The following is a 17,859-nucleotide window of genomic DNA, read 5'->3' as shown; positions in this document are numbered from 1 at the left end:
GCGAATCCTTAGAGTTATGTAGGCATCTCGGGGGAGGGCTTTGGAGATGGAGGCAGCGCAAGGCACTCAACAAAATCCATTGATCGCTCGACCCGCGGCCTGAAAGGGGGCGTTGTGAAATTATGCGAAGAGAGAATTTGGAGTACTACTTCATAACCACTGTATAGCAGAGATTTCGGCGATTCCTCTACTTACAGGAGGCCTAGTTGCAGTGGTATTAAAGTTTTATATAAGAGAATTAGCATTTAGTGGAGTAGCTTGCATGTTTACGTGGAGAGAGTGCACACACGCTCACTATGTGATTACATAAGGTAAAGATGTAAAGCAGGTAAGAATAGCTCTAGAGGTAATAAAATATAATAAAAGATAACTTGTAGCCTAAGTTGCAAGAGAGAATGTTGACGGAGATTTTATGAGGGGAAGAAATCTAGAGGGATAGAGGCTAGTCCTGTTGCAGACTAGCTGCTTTGAGGGTATGCGCCCTCACCTTCTCACCTTCCTCTTAACCTCCACTACTCGCGCTTCACGTGCACAAAGCACCTAGAGTTGAGTACTCTAACTGCCCATTTACCTTATTTTCCCCACAGTCACACAAGAATCCCTCTTTCATAGTCGAAATTATTGATTTTCAGGGCTTTGGCAAGTGTTCTCTTGACTCCGCCTCGGCCAAAGCTTCACGAGCTGAGCATATCCCTAAACATCGACAGCACTTGTATCGGCTCTCAGTTGTACATGCTATGAATATTGGCTGACATTTTCGAAGCCTTTAAATCTAGTATTAATTGCTGAGCCACTTCCCTATTTCAATTACCCCAATAGAGGGTTTTCAGGTCAAACTCGAACACGGTCTCCCCAACAATGCTGTGGATAATAGACCTAACTCTTGAAATCCTCAGCTTCATAAGTCCTCAGATATATGGTGCGTATAAGTAACCTTTGGTCGGGCCTAACATTGTAACCGTTGACCGACTCTACTAAAGGACAGGGCTTTTTTCAAGACCAGGTCCCCTTGAAGGGACAGGAGTGTTGCTCCCAAAGTAAGTTCTCTTTGTGAATTTGAAAACGTACCCAGCTTGGTATTCCTGAGTTCTTAGTGTTTCCTAACAGTAACCTCTACTACGAAGTCAGAAGTACCTGACTATTTTGACACGACTCTGGGACAATTCGCTGGTGAGCTGTGAAGTGCATTATCCTTGTATAGCACTATCTGATAAGCCGAAAGGTCCAACACAGACTGGGGGTGCACCATTCCTGGCTCAGACGAACGTAGCCCCCTTCCCGGGAATCTCATATATTCCGAACACGCCGCTGGAAACACAGGTACCAATTCCTGGAAATGTGCACAATCATAACATTTTCCAGCGGTTAGCAAATCTTAGCCCTTATTTCCCTAATCCTCGTGGGTTCGGCGTCCAGGAGTATCCTATTCCCTGTGGCTCAATCGTTACATGGTTGAATATGGTACATCGTCATGGCAGCCGCTATCCAGAAATAAGCGGGCGTGAGCGAACACTTGGGAAGAAGATCATGGGTGCGAAGGGAAAGTTCACTGCCAGTGGCGCTCTGGAGTTTCTAAATAATTGGAAGTTCATGCTCGGAGCTGAGATTCTTGTCCCCATTGGAAAGCAAGAGTATGTCAGGGATAATGGTATCGATAGGTGCCTTTGCGGCGCAATGCTAACTCCTACAGGCTATTCAATTCTGGGACTCTCCATTACTACAATTATGGCCACTTGTTCCCTAACAATGGGAGCAAAATCATAGCTCGGACCACGACCCAGAGGCGTATGGTAGAATCCGCCGAGTACTTCTTAGCTGGCTTCTTTGGACTTGGTTGGACACGGAACGCAACTTTAGAATTGGTCATCGAAGGCGATAATTTTAACAATACCATGGCTGGGTACAAGCTTTGCCACCACTCTAACTCACAAACTGCATACAAAGGCATCTTATGTCCATAGACTTCTCCGCGGACCTGGCTAACGATGGACAGCTGTCGATGACTGGGCACAAGTTTACCTCACTGACGCTTATCTAAGAACTAAAGGAATGATTTCGGGAGATTTGGACTGGACTTTTAACGATACATGTAAAACACCTTGTTGGCCCCTTCATATGTTTTCCCTGACGAAGTATAGATAATGCACAGGCATTGTGTGCCTACGAAACAGTAGCCCTAGGCTTCTCCCACTGGTGCGGGCTCTTCACATTTGAAGAGTGGGAAGGCTTCGAATACAGTCTTGATATCGGCTTTTCCGCTCTTGTCGGATTCCAATCACCTGTTGGCCGAGCCATCGGCATAGGTTCGATACCCTATTCCCCAAAGTTGTTCAGGACTGATGGTGAGTAGGTTACGTAGAAGAAGTGCTCGCTCGAATGCAGCACCATGTGATCACCAACGCTGCCGCGCAGATCAACATCACGCTAGACAACAACACTGTCACTTTCCCGACAAATCAATCCCTAAACTTCGATTTCAGCCACGACGCGAATATTATCTCAATCCTCGCCGCCTTTGGGCTGACGCAATTCAGCAAATTTCTCCCAACCACCCATATTGTTGAGCGCGAATTTGTTCTTGGCTATCTGGAGCCTTTCGCTGGTAGACTCGATATCGAAATCATACAAGCCCCTGCCCCTGTTAATTCTAATCGATCGGACCCTAAAATTTACCTCGAGGGGCCGCCGACGAGCTATGTTCATTTCATCTTAAATCAGCGTACGATACCTCTCGGTAGAAGTCTTGAAAAATGCGGGAAACGGGACGACGGGTGGTGTGAATTTGAAACCTTCCTTCAGGTGCAGAAAAAACAGATTGAGATTGCTGACTTCGACTTCGCCTGCTTTGGAGAATATGAGTCTGGAAAATACGGCGACGTGACTGACGGACGACCTGCGCGGTAGGCAAGTCCACCATCATATGTTGGATATCTTTGTTACTGCTCTTCTCTAGCTAATATTCTGGACTTCCCTGAATAGGTATGTGAATTTTAATGCCATTGAATACTGACAGCCGCATGTTTCGCATACGTGCATATGGATCCCGGCAACTATTGTACGACTTTCAGCCTCCTGGACCCAACTCGACACCGGCCGCTGCGGCTTCCCGATATCCGGTCTTTGATTGCCATAAAAGGTAAGTGAATATCAAAATCGTGGATTGCAGACATATGCATGTTTCGCATGCCTGCATTATTTCTGGATAGGTGGGAATCTTGTACTACCGTTCGCCGTGGTTGAAGATTTATCTTCGTTTCTGTAGTGAATGTATTGAAGATATTAAATCTGGGTAAATTTTCATTTGAGTGTTTCTCCCCCAACGGTGTTTTATTATTGCTTTTGTCTATGCTCATGATGTCCATTGACGCTAGGAATCTAAAGCTGGAAAGGAGTTATGATGACTGCTTCATAGGAGCAGCCCGGAAGAAGTGTCCATTTCGCGCTGCAATTTTGGTGCCGATTCAGAGCCGTTCTCTTTAATTCGATGTTTATCTAGCGTAATTCACTCGCTATCAAAGATACAGTGTGTATCGTTGAGAAAAGTGCACCTTGGATAGCCTCGAGCAAAGAATTTCTAGTCAGCCAACATTCCGTCACCACTTCTCTTCACGCCCGAGAAAATGAGCACTCGCTACCTGAGATTTAGTGTCCCTTATCTAAGAAAAAAGCCTTTTTGACAACACTTCCCTAATAGAACTTCCTGCCAACCATTATTATTCTATTGTCTTTTCTCATCATCTTCTGCGAAATCTAGTGCTCAATACTCTAAATTCCAGCTAATAACCCATAGAGGCTACCTCAAAATAAACTGAACCCTAGAAGCTTGTAACTTAAATCACTCTGCTATGCCCCCAACTCCACAACAGCCGCCTGACTGCGCTGAAAGTTCCTGTTCTACGGCATCAGATTCCATCACTCAATAACTGAACACAGCGCCTAACACACCCATCACTACTCTACTACTACTCCACAACCACCACTCCCAAAGAAACATCCTTCAAATATAAAACCTCTTTCTTTCCCAACGGCATCAAAGTTCCTATCGCCCCTGACCTCTGCAATACACAACAATACGGAACTTGCCACAACTTCTACGTCCGCTGGAGCCCATGACCCTGCAAATTTACAACCTGTCGGTATCTAATGCGGCTTGCTCAGACAAAGAGGGCGATGGTGACGACACCACGCCCGTCAAACTCCTCCCATCAACCACATCTTCTGGAAGTGCTGCATCGCCAGACGTGCCCCAACTACTAACAGAACTCTGGGCCCTTCCACTCTCGCCACAGCTAGAAGAAGAGGAGGAGGAAGAGGAGGCCCACGAAATCGGCAATGAATACTCCTGGCGCGCCGAAGACGCCAAAATCCGGGTCCGGCAAGGTATCCATAGGAGACAGTCGCGCATCCTGTCCGTTAATAACTGGCCACTGCCGAGCGGCGAGGTTGCAAGGATGCCAGCTGAGGACTGATTTGAGCTCGCTGAGACCGGTGAAGAGTGCTGGCTAGGGGCTAATGGATGAAGGTGATAGTGTTTAAGATATGTGGTGTCTTTGCAAAGGGGTTTGATAGCGTGCTTGCTCAGGTTTTAGAAATGTTACGGAGTGTTGTGTCGCCTGCAGTATTCCTTATTTTAGCTGGAAGGGTTGAAATCCCCGTAGACAAACACAAGGGTCATCCATTGCTGGAGTGTTGATGTGATTTGATTTATCAGAAGAAATCACATCTCCTATTAACATTAGAGCACTAAACTGACTCCAAGATCCAAAATGTTGCCAGAGCGACCTCGCACCACCCTTCCCCTAGCCCAACATCCAAATTTCCCTTACGCCATCTCTATACCTAGCCAAACACTTCCTCACCTCTCCCACCACTCCTCAGCTCCCTCCCAAGCACATCCACCCAATCCCTAGGCCTCGCTCTCCCTCCCTCAAACCCCTCATTCAACCATGCCTCCCCATCATACCCAAACTCAATCAGCGCGTCCTCACACCCCCACTCCCCATTCCCGCTCAGGCCAATCGGCACTCTACCATCTCCCTGCTTCGCATCCACATATCCTATTGGAAAGCTAATGCAAGGGATCCCCGTGAAATTAGCCAACCAGACATATTCCATATTCCTGACCTGCATATTACCATCCATCAGCCCATAACTCAAATCTCCCGGTTTGATCGCCCATCCTGCATTCGGCGTTGTAGGTGTGACGATGATGAGACCCGGGTAGGTGGTAAAGAGGTGTGCAAGATGTTGCATGAGGAGGTTGCGGAGACGCTGGGCGAGGAGGAAGTCTCGCGCTGGGGTTTGCGCGGCGACTTTTAGCAGTATTTTGTTCGCGGCCGTGAGGTTGGTGACGGAGGGCTGGGCGGTCACGCATTCTGAGAGGATGGTCATGGCATGGGCTAATTGGCCTTCGTGTATGAGTGGGAGGCTGATGTCGATGACCTGGTAGCTTAGTTTAGAGACAAAGTAGTCAATTGCAGCTTGGCAAACAGCCTTGACTTCTGGGTCTGCGCGATCGAACCAGGGTTTACAGATCCCGAGGATCTTTTTACGCGGCGTTGAAAGTAGTTTCGGGGGATCGAATTGCCGGGATAAGGGATGGGAAGGGTCAGGTTGGGCAAGAATGCGGTAGGAGATTTCGAGATCGGTCATGTTGGCGGCCAAAGGTCCTTGAACTACTGTTGTATTTGCGAATTGAAGAAGGGGGGCGGTGGAGACGCGGCTATGGGAGGGCTTGAGGCCGTATATGCCACAGTAGTTGCTCGGGATGCGAATCGAGCCTCCGCCGTCCGAACCTATGGCGAAGGGAACAAGGCCTTGAGCTATGACATATCCGGCACCTCCAGACGAACCCCCGGTGTAGTAAGACGAGTTATATGGATTCAAAGGAGTTCCCCATTTGGGGTTATTGTTTGTAGTATCTGTCTACCATTAGCCTCAGCCTATGCAATACATCATATGTGAAGAGTTTCTCACCAAGGCCTAGCTCATGCATTGTCAGCTTCCCCAGCATCACGCAGCCTTCCTCCTCAAGCTTCCTGACACACCACGATGTCTCTACTTCCTTTCCCTCATTGTAGTCATGCGTTGTCCCCACAAACCTCTGGTATCCCCGGACATCCATTTCATCCTTGACCGCAAACGGCACTCCATCCAGCATCCCAAGCGGCTTTCCCTCCTTGTATCGCTGCGTCGAGGCCTCGGCAGCTTTCTTCACTAGCTCGACCTTCGAGTGAACAAATGCGGTGGAATGGACAGTTCTCTTCTCCACATCCCTACGCACAAGCGGAAGCAGCGCCTCTACAACATCGATAGGTGCAACTGTCCCAGTCTTATATGCCTCGTGGAAATCCGCACATGTATAGAACCGTGCCTTTGCAGCTTTAGGAAGAACGCGGATACTCAAATCGCTCGTATAGCTCGCAATTGGCTCATCACTAGGCTTCGGAATGGGAATTACGGTGGGGTCGTATCGCGCCTCGACGTGTTCGAGTTCCTTCGTCTTCCGCAGCGTGTTAAAGCCCGCATTGTGCCAGAAGAAGGATTGGAGGAAGGGGAGAGATGCAAGACTGGGTTCATTAGCGGAGAAAGGCAGTTGGCAAGTGGGACTTACAGCGAAGATAGGTAGTGAAGTGCCAATCCCTTGAGGGCTGGATTTTGGGGTGGCTTGGGCGATTGGTATGGTATTTCGTAAGCTATGGGCGAGGGATAATTGACGAAGTCCGATGGTGCACAATCCCTGTCGAGCATCTTGGCTGCTGATGGACGCACAGGGAGCTCGAGAGACTTAGTTGGCAAGTGTCAAGGACCTAGGAAATGACTACCAAATAAAGCACAAGTATTATGGAGTGACAGTTTACGCTTCGGGCGTGTCGACAGCTGAGATATTTCGTCTAAAGATCGTGGTTGCGCCTCCAAACCTGCTTGTGCGTTCAGGGACACCGAGGCACTTCATTGTTCATGTGTTTAGCCAATCATGTCATTGCTACCAGAGTATAGAGCGACCAAAGATTCGTTATAGGAGACTCCCATTTTGAACTCCACTACCAGTCCTCGCTATGTTTGCACTCGAAACATAATAATACAATCATATTAATGTACTGTATGGTGCCGCCCACCCCCTGGGCTCTTCCTATCAATTCATTTTGTTATTCAGAATCCGAACGAAGTCCAACACAACAATGTCGAATGATTTAGCGTAGCTCTCATAGGGCGTTGGGCTTAGGTCTCGCTTGTTCAAATTCTCGTCCGAGTGACTATTACTCGTCCTTTCCGGGAGCGCCGCGAGAGCCAGAGACCTGGTCGCCCATACGATTGTACTCCTTTTGCATGTTCTCCACCTGCTTCTTCAGGTTGGCCATATCGCGGTCCTTGGCAGCGAGCTGCTCCTTCAGGCTGGCAATCTCACCCGGGCTGCCAGCATTCGGGAGGGAAGCGCCTTTGCCCTTGGTCTTCGAGTCACCCTTGAGGGACTTGACCTCCTCTTCGAGACGGAGCACGTCAAGAATCATTACATAGGTGCGGTTGAGGATGAGGGACAGGAAGAGGGTGAAGCCGCAGAGGTACATGTTGCGCTGGGAGTAGAATTTGCGGGCCTGGACTTCCATGCGTTCCGATCCGCCCATGACGGCAGCCCTGCGTGTGTGATCAGCATATGTGGCAATACCCGGTGGCTAGCCTACATACCTTCCCTGTGACTCGCTCTTGGAGAAGGCGCTGAGTTCGACCTGGACGCGGTAGACGCGGTTGACGCTATCGACGAAGAGGATGAGGATGAAGATGAACGTGATCTGAGGATATGATGAGTCTTGACCCCCTCGTCCCTATCTGGGCTACTTACCTTCATGCCATATTGTAGCTTGGCGACGATGGGGCTCTCCGAGATGAAAGTGAACAGTTTGCGGCGCCATGTGAATGGCAGAGGTACGATTAGGCAGCAGAAGATGACCATCTCGGTCACCAAGAGGATGAAGACCTGGAGGAGGAATAGAAGTAAGCACGTGAGCAACATTGTTTGCATGGCGAGGCGAGGCCATGGAGGACGGTGTACTCGCAGCTAGTCGGCAGGATGATCCATAATATTAAGTCCGAAGATGATGACTTCGAGGAGGCATCCAAGGAAAGGGAATAGGCTTACAAGGCTGTAGTAGAGAGTCATGTTTGTTGCGTGGCTGGAAGCTCACAGGCACGGCGGGATTGGAGTGTTGATATGGAGAGTGAGCAAGCAAGCAAGCAAGGCGAACTGATGGCCTTGTAAAGAACAACAAACGACAGCGTGTCGGTAGCGCGAGTGAAAGCGGCTGCTGATGTGGTGTGGTGAGAGAGGAACGGAGGAACAACACGCGCGACAGGTTGGTACCTAGCCAGAGAGAAAATACGTCACCTCAGTGCAGCCAGGAAATACAGTCTAACTGTATCGAGATTAGCGCATATCCATCCAGAAACTTTCGACTCGTTCAGCCACATCGAAACAAACTTCCCCTCCAGCCTCACACGCAGAGGAACCGCTCTAGATTCATTGCCCAAATTTGACATCTGCTTCAATGACCGACAAGACGGCGATTTCAGCCGATCCTGCTGAGCCCGTCCAGCGCCAGCTTCACTCAAACATCGAAAATATTGAACCAGATGGAGGAATTGGTAATGAAGGTAATGGAACAGAGCTTTCCGGTCCTAAGAGAAAAATTAACCCGGAAGATGACCTAACATCACGGTCGAAGCGCCAGAAGGGTGTTGCTCCAATCAAAGCAGAGTCAGTGAAGGCCATCGCCTTCAAGTTGCAATTGTTCCCACTGACTTCAAAAGGTACTTGATTCATCCTACTGGTAGCAGAGTCGCGGAAGCTCGGCGCGGGGCTGAGGATGACGACGCGGCTGAGGCAGCAGATGATCGCTACCGAGACCGAAATTCACGAGACAAGCGTCAAGGCGGGAAGGGACATAAGAAGAGCCAAAGGAATAACCAAAAAGGCCAGAACACTAGTCGAAAATTCGGGAGCTCACATGATAAACTTCAGCTCTGTAATACTCGTGCACTCAGCCCTGAGTTCTCTCCCAAAGACTGCTCATATGGAGACCGGTGTCGTTTGGAACATGACCTCCGCAAGTACTTGGCTAAAGGCAAACGCGAGGATTTGACCACTTTTGGTGGAAAATGCCCGATTTATGAGTCGAAAGGCTTCTGCAACCTCGGCTGGAAGTGCCGATTCGTGGGATCTCACTCTGAAGAGCGCGAAAATAAGGATGGGCGGCAGGAGCTTATTCTAATGGAAGACCCTGAGCGAAAGTCAGCCGCTGAGCAATCTCCTGCTGCGGAAGACGAAGTGGGAGTGGTCAATGTTGTCCCAAAAGAGGCCAAAATCAACCTGTCAAAGAGGAAGACCGGAACACCGAGATCTGACGCTTACCTCCAGTGGGTCAATGCAAACGTCGATAGTTTGAGGAACCACTTCGACAACAAGCTGGGAGCTCCTATCCAGGAGGATGATAAAAAGCCAGAGCCAGAACAGGAGAAGCACGAGAAGGGGGACAATCGGGCCCAATATACCGAGCCTCCATTCTTGCCGTCCGAGAAACGCCGTATCTACTATGGTTCCGAGACGCCCATCCTGGCGCCTCTCACTACGCAAGGCAACCTCCCTTTCCGCCGTCTCTGCGTTGAGCTTGGTGCTCAAGTCACATGGTCTGAAATGGCCATGGGACTTCCACTGATCCAAGGGGAGAAGGGTGAGTGGGCCCTCATGAAAGCTCATGAGTCCGAAATCCGACCGCCTAAATTTTTCCAAAAGAATATCATTGTCCAAGGCTACGACAACGCAAAAGATCTCAAATTCGGAGCTCAGATTGCGGCTAACAAACCATGGCTGGCCACAAAGACCGTCGAGGTGTTAACCTCACTTTGTCCCCACCTTCGTGCCATTGATTTGAACTGCGGCTGCCCTATTAACCTTGTCTGCGAACAGGGCGCTGGATCTGCTCTTCTGGACAACGGCGCTAAGCTAGAGAATATTCTGCGAGGTATGAACTATGTTTCCAACGAAACCCCAATCACCGCCAAGATCCGTATGGGCACCAAGGACAGTCAACCAACGGCCCTGAAGCTAGTCAAACGCCTCGTGCTTGGTGGCTACGAGGCTATTGAGGCAGGCAAAGGTACTTCGGGTGTTGCAGCTATCACGCTTCACGGCAGGAGCAAGCAGCAGCGCTACACTAAGAGTGCAGACTGGTCCTACATCGCAGAATGCGCCGCCTTGATCCGCAGGCTGAAGCGTGATCGAAGTGAACAAAGTGACACGATGAAGGAAGCCGACCCGCGGGATGTCGCCAACGAAGGGCATGTCTACTTTGTCGGAAACGGCGATTGCTACTCACACATCGACTACTACAATCACCTCGATAACGCACAAGTGGACTCTGTCATGGTCGCCCGCGGGGCCCTTATCAAACCGTGGATCTTCGAGGAAATTGAAAAAGGTCAATACCTCGACAAATCTGCCAGTGAGCGTCTAACCTACGTTGAAAAGTTTGCAAAGTATGGCCTGCAAACATGGGGCTCGGATGAGATGGGAATAGGCACAACACGTCGTTTCCTTCTCGAATGGCTTAGTTTCGCATGTCGCTACGTACCTGTAGGATTGTTAGAGCACCTCCCGCCGAATATTCAGGACAGGGCCCCTGCGTTTAAGGGGAGGGATGATTTGGAGTCGTTGATGAGCAGTGAGAATTATAAGGATTGGATCAAGATCAGGCACGTCATTCCCCTGTTCCCTGTCCCCTCGTGTTCATGGAAATCCGGGGATAAGAGAACCTAACGAAAAACAGTGAAATGTTCCTTGGACCAGCTCATCCGGATTTCAAATTTGAGCCCAAGCACAAGAGCAATGCATACGATATCGAGGCTGAGGGTTGAGGGCTGCAATATGGATAAAGGAAAGTAAGTGGAATAAATCTCGGGAGTTGACTGCATACCTGCATGAGGCTCGAGAATGCGAGAGTTTAGAGTTTTGCATTGCGAGGCGGAAGCGATAGCGATGTTCGCATCGTCAAGCATCGGTCTCGGCATAGAACACCAAGGCTTGCGATGTTGATCTGGAGGGATTCTGGTTGCTACTTGGTGTGCGCCTCGGATCTCGAACTGCGCCTCTGGATTGAAGGGCATACCTTCGCGAGGTGCACCTCGTATCTAAACCCTCTCTTAGATCAGTGAGAATCAAAGTTTGATTCCAGCACTCATGCTTGCTTCTTTCGGTTCTCAACACTCCTCTATACCTATCATCTAGTAGACAAGCCTCCACAACCATTTTCTTAACTTCCTCACCAAACTCCCATCAATCCATCTCGACCCATGATATCCGCCACTGCCGCCCGCCCTGCATCTCAACATCCAACACAATGATGTCACTCCGCATTCGCACACAACCATCCTCGTACATTCAAACTAACTGGAAGCCACGCAACCATGTCGAGTGCTCGAGCTCTCCCTAAAACCTGCTTTTCATGAATGCATCAGTCTTAAGCTTTCTTGCTCAGAACGTGGCCTTCCCCGATCCAGCGATTTGCCGAAAGCAGAGCTTGTTCAGGGCGAATAGCCAAGGGCATATAAATATGAGTCAGCACATTTTCACACAACATGGTACATGACCAGGATGGATTTAGTCTGTTAAAACATCTTTCTGGAACTACGCAGGATGTTAATAGGATGAAACTCCCTGTCTTGAGTTACCTCGTCGCGGTCCTCGTTGGCGAATGAGATGGAGTAGTTAGAAAGGGAGGGTTCGAGAATTTGAGCTCTAGATTATGCGCATGGAGCGACGCGCGGGCTAAATATGGGATATCCTAGGGGAATAAGTGGGTCGGTAAGAGAGTACGTGACATGCAGGCGGCCGACGGGAGTGCGGAAGGTGGTTGGTGGGTATGTGGATCTGGTTGTTGTGCGTAGGGTGCATCATGTTTTGTGTATGAGTATGGGGTTGAATTGAATATTCTATGAGATGAGGATAGGGAGTGAAGAATTGCTGCATCGGTCGGATTTGTACGAACGGTGTTGTGCTATACCGCAGATTTTGGGAATTCTATAGAGTCAGGTTCTACATCTGGGGAATCTAGAGTCACCAAGACCGTTAGGTTAACTTGTCCACGGCATAGCATCTGGAATGTTGCAACACCTAGTCAGGGCTCCCCACATTATTAGCATTAGTTTAGTAACTATCTAAAGCCTTTACACTACATAACGTTAATGGTTTGGGCGAGGTGGTTTACGGTAATGAGTGTACTATGAATTGGCCAAAATGGTGGTCAGAGACTTGGCTCGGCGAGCTTACGCCATCTGTTGTACGCAGGAACAAAGTAATTAATTAAGTCCGCAAAGAGAGATAGAGAGATCGGTAGGCACAGAGGCCGGGGGAGGCGATGCGATGCGATGACTTTTCTTTCCTAGGGATGAAGGGATTACAGAGAAAGCTTAACTCAGTTGCCATCTGAGAATGTGTGGACTGATGTGGAGTGTGGCTGAACTTCGGATGGGACAGTGTTCTGATTTCAAAGCAATTAGTGGTAAGAGGCATGCTAGTTTGAGGGTGTGTTCGTGGCCTTGGGACGCTTCCTGGAACGAGATGCGACGAGATACGATGCATAGAAGACATCGGGTAATCTTGAAACGTCGAGTATCGTTACTCCACACCCACGCCCACACTAAACAGCATACCTTCCACGGTTCGTTCTAGCGCATTACCTACGTTCAATGACATTGAACCAAGCCTCCTCTCTCATAAGGGTAGTATTGTTCATGTGTTCAATGAGGCTCCGACATCCAGAGTCCTGGATCCTGGAACGAAGGAAGCAACCCTTCAGATCATCCTCGTCTTACCTGCCTCGAGGCGTAGCCATCGAAACGTGGAAACCGGCATCAACCTCGTCTGGCGGGTGTAAGGAACGTGTTCAGCGCAGCGAATCATTTAAGCGCCACCAACGTTAAGCCCCCTTTGGCAACCATAGTATTGGACCTTCTTTCTTGAGAAGCTGCTGAAGCAACGTGAGGTGAGCCATTCTCACAGTTGCATTCTAGAAGGTGCTCGCTAGAGCAATCGAGCTGGGCTTGAAATATTAAGCTGCATTTCAGGCCCGCTGATGCCACCCATAGTCCGTAGGATCTGGACTTCGCCTCGGCAACACTCTCCGCGATGGGCTTGGCGGCTGGGTGAGGGTTCCCTCGAGATTTTGGAGTCTTGGACATGCCAAGCTTTGGCTGATGATTGCCAGGTGCCCAAGCTCAGGCTCGTGCTTTGGTGCAGAGCGTTTGCCGCGTTTCTGCCCTAGCTTCGGCGAGGTAGACGACGGATCGAGGATGTCGGTGAGCTGGACGCCGCTTCGTTCCGAATGCTGAAACAAGACAGTCCGTCGCTCCGGCTGTAGTGTTGAGTGATTATTCATAGCATTGTTGTTGTGAGGCGAATGGGCTCTGGTTCAAGTTACGTTATTCAAGGAGTTAGGAGTGGGATTTTCAACATGCTGTGATGTGCGTGCTGCGTCAATATAGAGAGCCTTGTTTTGGGATAGACAAGTGTTCGGATGGGAAGGCGATATGCAGGGTCCAACGGTCTCCTCGTCAGCACGGATCGAGCCAATCGCTAGGGTTGAGCTTATAATTTACATGGGGACTCGGGATATCATTGGCTAGACAATCTGGCTTGAAGACCTCCGGTTTTCGGAAATTCTGTCACGAGGCTGAAGGACAGGTGCTTCAGGAAGCGGATAGAGTGCGGACCTGGAATTATTGCAGGTCTCTCTGGGTTCAGAGAAGGGCCGTGGAAGAATTAACGCTTCGACAGAGTTACTGCACGCGAACCTTTTGTGTTGTGCATTCGTCGAGCCGTGAATAGTCGGTGCAGCTCGTCAGCCCTGCGGGTCTCGATTATCGGATTATCGAGATAGTTGAACATGCCACCAGAAGTCCAGACGTTCATGCAGGTGAGCCTTGCCACCCCAGAATCAACCATAACAGTGGCAGGTTCTAGCGTTATTGCGTCTCACCAGTCGCATTCTATTGCCTTGCGACGTCGCTCTCGAGACTTGAGACTCGCATGTCGACCGAACAAGCGTTCGGAAGAACGGGACGAGTCTCTCTGACAGGCCGTGGCGTCCGATATAGCCATGCTGTCAAGTGCTATTTGGGAAATGCAGCTGGAGCTTGGAACATTGTCAACATGTGAACATGTACTGTTGACTTGGGCACGTAAATGTACCGCAGGCTAATAGAGAAGCACGAATTAGGAAAGCCGGCCTCAAGACAGCCCAAAGCGGTCAAACAGCCGAGCGCAAATCCGGGAAACCGAGACGGCAACACTGCAATCTGCCGACTTGTCCACACGACGTCAACATCTTGTCAGTCTCGAGACAAGGAGAGCAGGTTGTGCGCGGGAGAAGCAATCGCTGTGGTGGGATATCAAGCAGGGAACAGGACGAGCGCTTCCTGGATGCTCGAGCGAGCAAGGGGAGCAGGGGAGTGGTGGATGTTGGGCGTGGAAGATGCATCCAAGACCATGCCGGCCTTTAGAATCATGGTGGTATGAGTGCCAAAAGTAATTACGCAGTCCAATCGCCGGCGGGCGGGCGGTGGGCCCTGCTGCAGCTCCAGCGGGCGCGGCGTGGTGGCCTCGGGGCATCGTGGAGCACCGAACTGGAGTCGCAAAAGGGGCCTCTTGAGTCTGAAGGAATTACGGATACTGTGGAAGAACCCGGATGCCCATGTGGTGGAAGCTGGTGCGTCCTCCCATGGGCGCTCCTCGGACCCAGAGCGGTGGCGGCTCCCAGAGTCGAGGAAGACGGTCTCAGTGCCACGCGAAGGTGGAGCGCCTTCTAGAAGACGAGGAATCATGCGTGCGAGACAGTGCCTGTAAGCCTGCGTTGTTGCCGACCTCCAAGACAGCCTTCCAGCGAGCGCTTGAGTGTGCTTGAGACTAGTACGGGGTCCTGGGGGCACTGGGGGGCAGCATGCTTGAGCAAGGCCGTGCTCGGCCGGGCCAGATACATATTTGTACCAGAGAAGCGCCATATAGCAGCCTTCTGGTCAGATTTAGATTTACGATAAACATACCAGACGCTTCCTGCTGCTGCCCGCAAAACAGTTACCGTGCCTTCGACACCATCATCGACTCATTGCTAACCGTCGCTGATCGCCGGCGGTTCGTCAAAGTACCGCAGACTTGTGACGGCGATTGGGACCCGCACTCAAGCGCGACCCGAAGCCCTGCGTTCTGATTCGACCGACGCCATCAGGGATCGAGTACCACGTCCAGCATCCACTCAAGTCGGCGCCGCTCGCCCAGTCGTGACCTCGTCACCGCTCTGCCCCAGCGACATATATCCCCGACGGTGCGCCCGGGACGCTGGTCTTTCTGCAATTGTTTTCTCGAGCAGCCTTAGACGCCACTCGCAGACGTAGGCAGCATTCATTCACTACACCAAGCCGATTTTCCCCCCCCGTCACATTCCTCCGGCGCTGCTGCTTACTCCCATTTTCACCGCCGCCCTCGCAACCGTGAAACTGGATTCACAAGAGACGCCGCCTCCCCTCACCTACTCGCCTAACGCCAGCGACCGTGGGCGTGAATCGACCGCAGAGACCACACCCATCAGCACTCCCGTGGTGCAAGCAGCATCTCCGCAACTCGGACGCACCAGGAAGAACCGCGACCTCTACTTCTCCTGGCACCGCAAGCCGCACGAGCTTGGGGGCCATAGGAGCCTGTTGTCGGAGCCCGATCTTCTCTTCGAAGACACGGGCGACTGCAGCTTCCCACTGTTCCCAGAGAGCCCGCCACAGACCATCCCACACCGCGACATGGCGTCGACAGCCTCACCAATCGACATCTCGACTCCCCCGCGATTCAACTCGTCTTCCCCGCGGAATCAGACGTCCAACCTGACCTTTGCCCTCCAGGAGGCAGGCGCGAACCACGACTTGGCAGGCACCGCCCATGCGAACACGGCAGGTGGCAACGAGTTCCGCGATGGGCGCCTGAGCGTCGGGGGACGCAACGACTCTATCAGCAATGGACTCGGGTCCTCGTTCTATGGCAGCGGCGCCCGGCCCATCAGCATGAAGGACAGGCCGCGGAGAGAGAGCAACAACATGGGCAGCTTCGCCGGCGGTGTGAGCTGGGGCGGCGTATCGGTGGGGTCCTGGATCCGCGATGAGTAAGTATCACCAACCTCCCAGCCATAGGCCACAGCTCTGTCAGCACTGTGCACGAAGAGATGCTAATATTCTGTGAACAGCATCTTGATGACTGGCACTTCACCTGCGTTCAACCAGTCGCCCTCCTACCATTCTTCCTCGTACCTGCCCAAGCTAGAAGCCAACTTTATGAAAGACTTCACCTGCTGTGGCCTCACGCTCGCTTCTCTGCACGACCTTCTGCAGCACTTCGAAGAGACCCACGCTAATGCCCCAGCCTCGCGGACCTCACAGTCAGCACAAGGCGGTCTGCCCCCGGTCACAGGAGCCTCAGCCGCAGGTGTCACAGCAGCTCAGACACAGACGCACGGAGAGCCAGCAGCGCACACACAGCATGGATTTCAGCCGAGGACAGGATCGGTCGGCGGATTCCGAGCACAACGACTCGGCTCGGATGGCTTCAGCCGAACAAATTTGTCAACTGTCCAAGACATGGACTCCTTGGAGGACATGGAAATGGATGACGTTGCAGACGCCCTTCCACCGATCGAGGAGCAGCCGTCACAGTTCTCCTCACAACAGTCGCAGTTCAACCAGAACCAGAGCCAGTTGCAGCCGCTGAACGTGAACCTCGCAAATACAATGCAAGCTCACCAAGGCCTGCGAACTTCGACACCAACAACTCCTGCGGCGTCAAACCAGGGATTCGGATTGCAGAATAATCCCACCGTGTCCTCTGTGAATACACCAACACTCGGAACAGTTCCCATGCAGCAAAACGCCCAAAGCCGAAGTTCGCCAGAATCCTCTCATCCAGGCACCCCGGCTGAGCTTGACATGTATTTCTCAAATAACTTCAATCAACCCATGATGGGCCAAGTGCAGGATGCCGATATCAGCTTTAGCAACATGAACTTCGGGAATGGCATGGCCGGATTCGATGGAACAATAGATCAGCCTGGCAAGCGGCTATTCAGCAAGGCAGGATCTGGCCTTACCCAGCAACAGCTACAGATGGCATTCAAGAACTACCAGCTGGGCGGTGGAGGCGACCAGGGCGAATTGGCGAAGAGGCTGCGAGAACAGCAACTGTTAGCTGGTGCAAACATACCTCAGATACCGTATCAAGAGGAAGTCAAGCCGTTCAGGTGTCCGGTCATTGGCTGCGAAAAGGCGTACAAGAACCAGAACGGTCTCAAGTACCATAAGCAGGTGAGGAGTCTTACCCGAAATATGCACTAGAATTTTCTAACTCGGGTAATAGCACGGTCACCAGAACCAACAACTCAAAGAGAACGATGACGGCACTTTCTCGATAGTCGACCCTCTGACCTCAATTCCCTATCCCGGCACAATCGGTATGGAAAAGGAGAAGCCTTATCGCTGCGAAGTATGCGGAAAGCGGTACAAGAACTTGAACGGACTAAAATACCACCGAGCACACGCCCCGCACTGCAATCCGGAGTTGAAGCTGGGCCAACTCGGCCTCGCAAACAATATTCAAGGCATTAACGTGAATGTTGCGGGCGCGGGCATGACGGGCATGGACACGTCGATGTTCTAAGTGCCTCGTCAATATTTCTTGGCACTATCTTCACCTACATCGCTGCCTCCATCTCATCAACCTGCTTCTACATCTCCTCCCGCGCGATAAAAGATACTCGATGGTTCAACGGCGTTCTAAAT

The 17,859-nt window shown here is 51.1% G+C and overlaps 5 protein-coding genes across 5 annotated transcripts; 3 read left to right on the top strand and 2 right to left on the bottom strand.

The window, feature by feature from the left end:
* Positions 1 to 526: 526 nt before the first annotated feature.
* Positions 527 to 2,904, top strand: BDR25DRAFT_334211 (3-phytase A precursor; the record flags this gene model as incomplete). Its single annotated transcript, XM_033692913.1, has 8 exons — positions 527 to 919; positions 981 to 1,037; positions 1,108 to 1,170; positions 1,223 to 1,631; positions 1,691 to 1,953; positions 1,994 to 2,089; positions 2,139 to 2,303; positions 2,351 to 2,904. Exons 1-8 carry the CDS (start codon positions 859 to 861, stop codon positions 2,902 to 2,904), a joined length of 1,668 nt encoding a protein of 555 aa, XP_033547941.1. The 5' UTR covers positions 527 to 858.
* Positions 2,905 to 4,752: 1,848 nt separating this feature from the next.
* Positions 4,753 to 6,836, bottom strand: BDR25DRAFT_342858 (glutamyl-tRNA amidotransferas-like protein subunit A). Its single transcript, XM_033693769.1, has 3 exons — positions 6,614 to 6,836; positions 5,977 to 6,569; positions 4,753 to 5,921 (listed from the first exon to the last, which is right to left on the bottom strand). The coding sequence occupies exons 1-3, from the start codon at positions 6,748 to 6,750 to the stop codon at positions 4,840 to 4,842; spliced, it is 1,812 nt and encodes a 603-aa protein (XP_033547940.1). The 5' UTR covers positions 6,751 to 6,836; the 3' UTR covers positions 4,753 to 4,839.
* A 123-nt stretch (positions 6,837 to 6,959) lies between these two features.
* BDR25DRAFT_334208 (endoplasmic reticulum protein-like protein) lies at positions 6,960 to 8,284 on the bottom strand. The gene is made up of 4 exons (XM_033692912.1): positions 8,138 to 8,284; positions 7,841 to 7,975; positions 7,687 to 7,790; positions 6,960 to 7,635 (listed from the first exon to the last, which is right to left on the bottom strand). Exons 1-4 carry the CDS (start codon positions 8,156 to 8,158, stop codon positions 7,260 to 7,262), a joined length of 636 nt encoding a protein of 211 aa, XP_033547939.1. The 5' UTR covers positions 8,159 to 8,284; the 3' UTR covers positions 6,960 to 7,259.
* A 206-nt stretch (positions 8,285 to 8,490) lies between these two features.
* Positions 8,491 to 11,134, top strand: BDR25DRAFT_261505 (tRNA-dihydrouridine(47) synthase [NAD(P)(+)]). The gene is made up of 3 exons (XM_033686703.1): positions 8,491 to 8,752; positions 8,806 to 10,746; positions 10,821 to 11,134. Exons 1-3 carry the CDS (start codon positions 8,544 to 8,546, stop codon positions 10,906 to 10,908), a joined length of 2,238 nt encoding a protein of 745 aa, XP_033547938.1. The 5' UTR covers positions 8,491 to 8,543; the 3' UTR covers positions 10,909 to 11,134.
* A 3,853-nt stretch (positions 11,135 to 14,987) lies between these two features.
* BDR25DRAFT_325370 (uncharacterized protein) lies at positions 14,988 to 17,737 on the top strand (the record flags this gene model as incomplete). The annotated part of the gene is made up of 4 exons (XM_033692212.1): positions 14,988 to 15,188; positions 15,556 to 16,193; positions 16,275 to 17,385; positions 17,438 to 17,737. The coding sequence occupies 4 exons, from the start codon at positions 14,988 to 14,990 to the stop codon at positions 17,735 to 17,737; spliced, it is 2,250 nt and encodes a 749-aa protein (XP_033547937.1).
* Positions 17,738 to 17,859: the final 122 nt, after the last annotated feature.

The sequence above is a fragment of the Lindgomyces ingoldianus genome, assembly GCF_010093535.1.
Source record: "Lindgomyces ingoldianus strain ATCC 200398 unplaced genomic scaffold BDR25scaffold_15, whole genome shotgun sequence".
Classification (NCBI taxonomy): Eukaryota; Fungi; Ascomycota; class Dothideomycetes; order Pleosporales; family Lindgomycetaceae; genus Lindgomyces; species Lindgomyces ingoldianus.
The sequence above is the reverse complement of the archived record's forward strand: the minus strand, read 5'-3'. Positions and strand labels throughout refer to the sequence as shown.

What these genes read in the sequence shown, in the direction of transcription:
- BDR25DRAFT_342858 (XM_033693769.1), bottom strand. Translation starts at nt 6,750, where the DNA reads ATGCTCGACAGGGATTGTGCACCATCGGACTTCGTCAATTATCCCTCG. An exon ending in CTTCACTACCTATCTTCGCT is followed by an intron (nt 6,570 to 6,613) that starts GTAAGTCCCACT and finishes TAATGAACCCAG; the next exon opens with TCTTGCATCTCTCCCCTTCC. An exon ending in AATGCATGAGCTAGGCCTTG is followed by an intron (nt 5,922 to 5,976) that starts GTGAGAAACTCT and finishes AATGGTAGACAG; the next exon opens with ATACTACAAACAATAACCCC.
- BDR25DRAFT_261505 (XM_033686703.1), top strand. Translation starts at nt 8,544, where the DNA reads ATGACCGACAAGACGGCGATTTCAGCCGATCCTGCTGAGCCCGTCCAG. An exon ending in GTTGCTCCAATCAAAGCAGA is followed by an intron (nt 8,753 to 8,805) that starts GTCAGTGAAGGC and finishes TGACTTCAAAAG; the next exon opens with GTACTTGATTCATCCTACTG. An exon ending in AAGGATTGGATCAAGATCAG is followed by an intron (nt 10,747 to 10,820) that starts GCACGTCATTCC and finishes AACGAAAAACAG; the next exon opens with TGAAATGTTCCTTGGACCAG.
- BDR25DRAFT_334208 (XM_033692912.1), bottom strand. Translation starts at nt 8,158, where the DNA reads ATGACTCTCTACTACAGCCTT. An exon ending in TGACTCTCTACTACAGCCTT is followed by an intron (nt 7,976 to 8,137) that starts GTAAGCCTATTC and finishes TTCCTCCTCCAG; the next exon opens with GTCTTCATCCTCTTGGTGAC. An exon ending in AGCTACAATATGGCATGAAG is followed by an intron (nt 7,791 to 7,840) that starts GTAAGTAGCCCA and finishes TCATATCCTCAG; the next exon opens with ATCACGTTCATCTTCATCCT.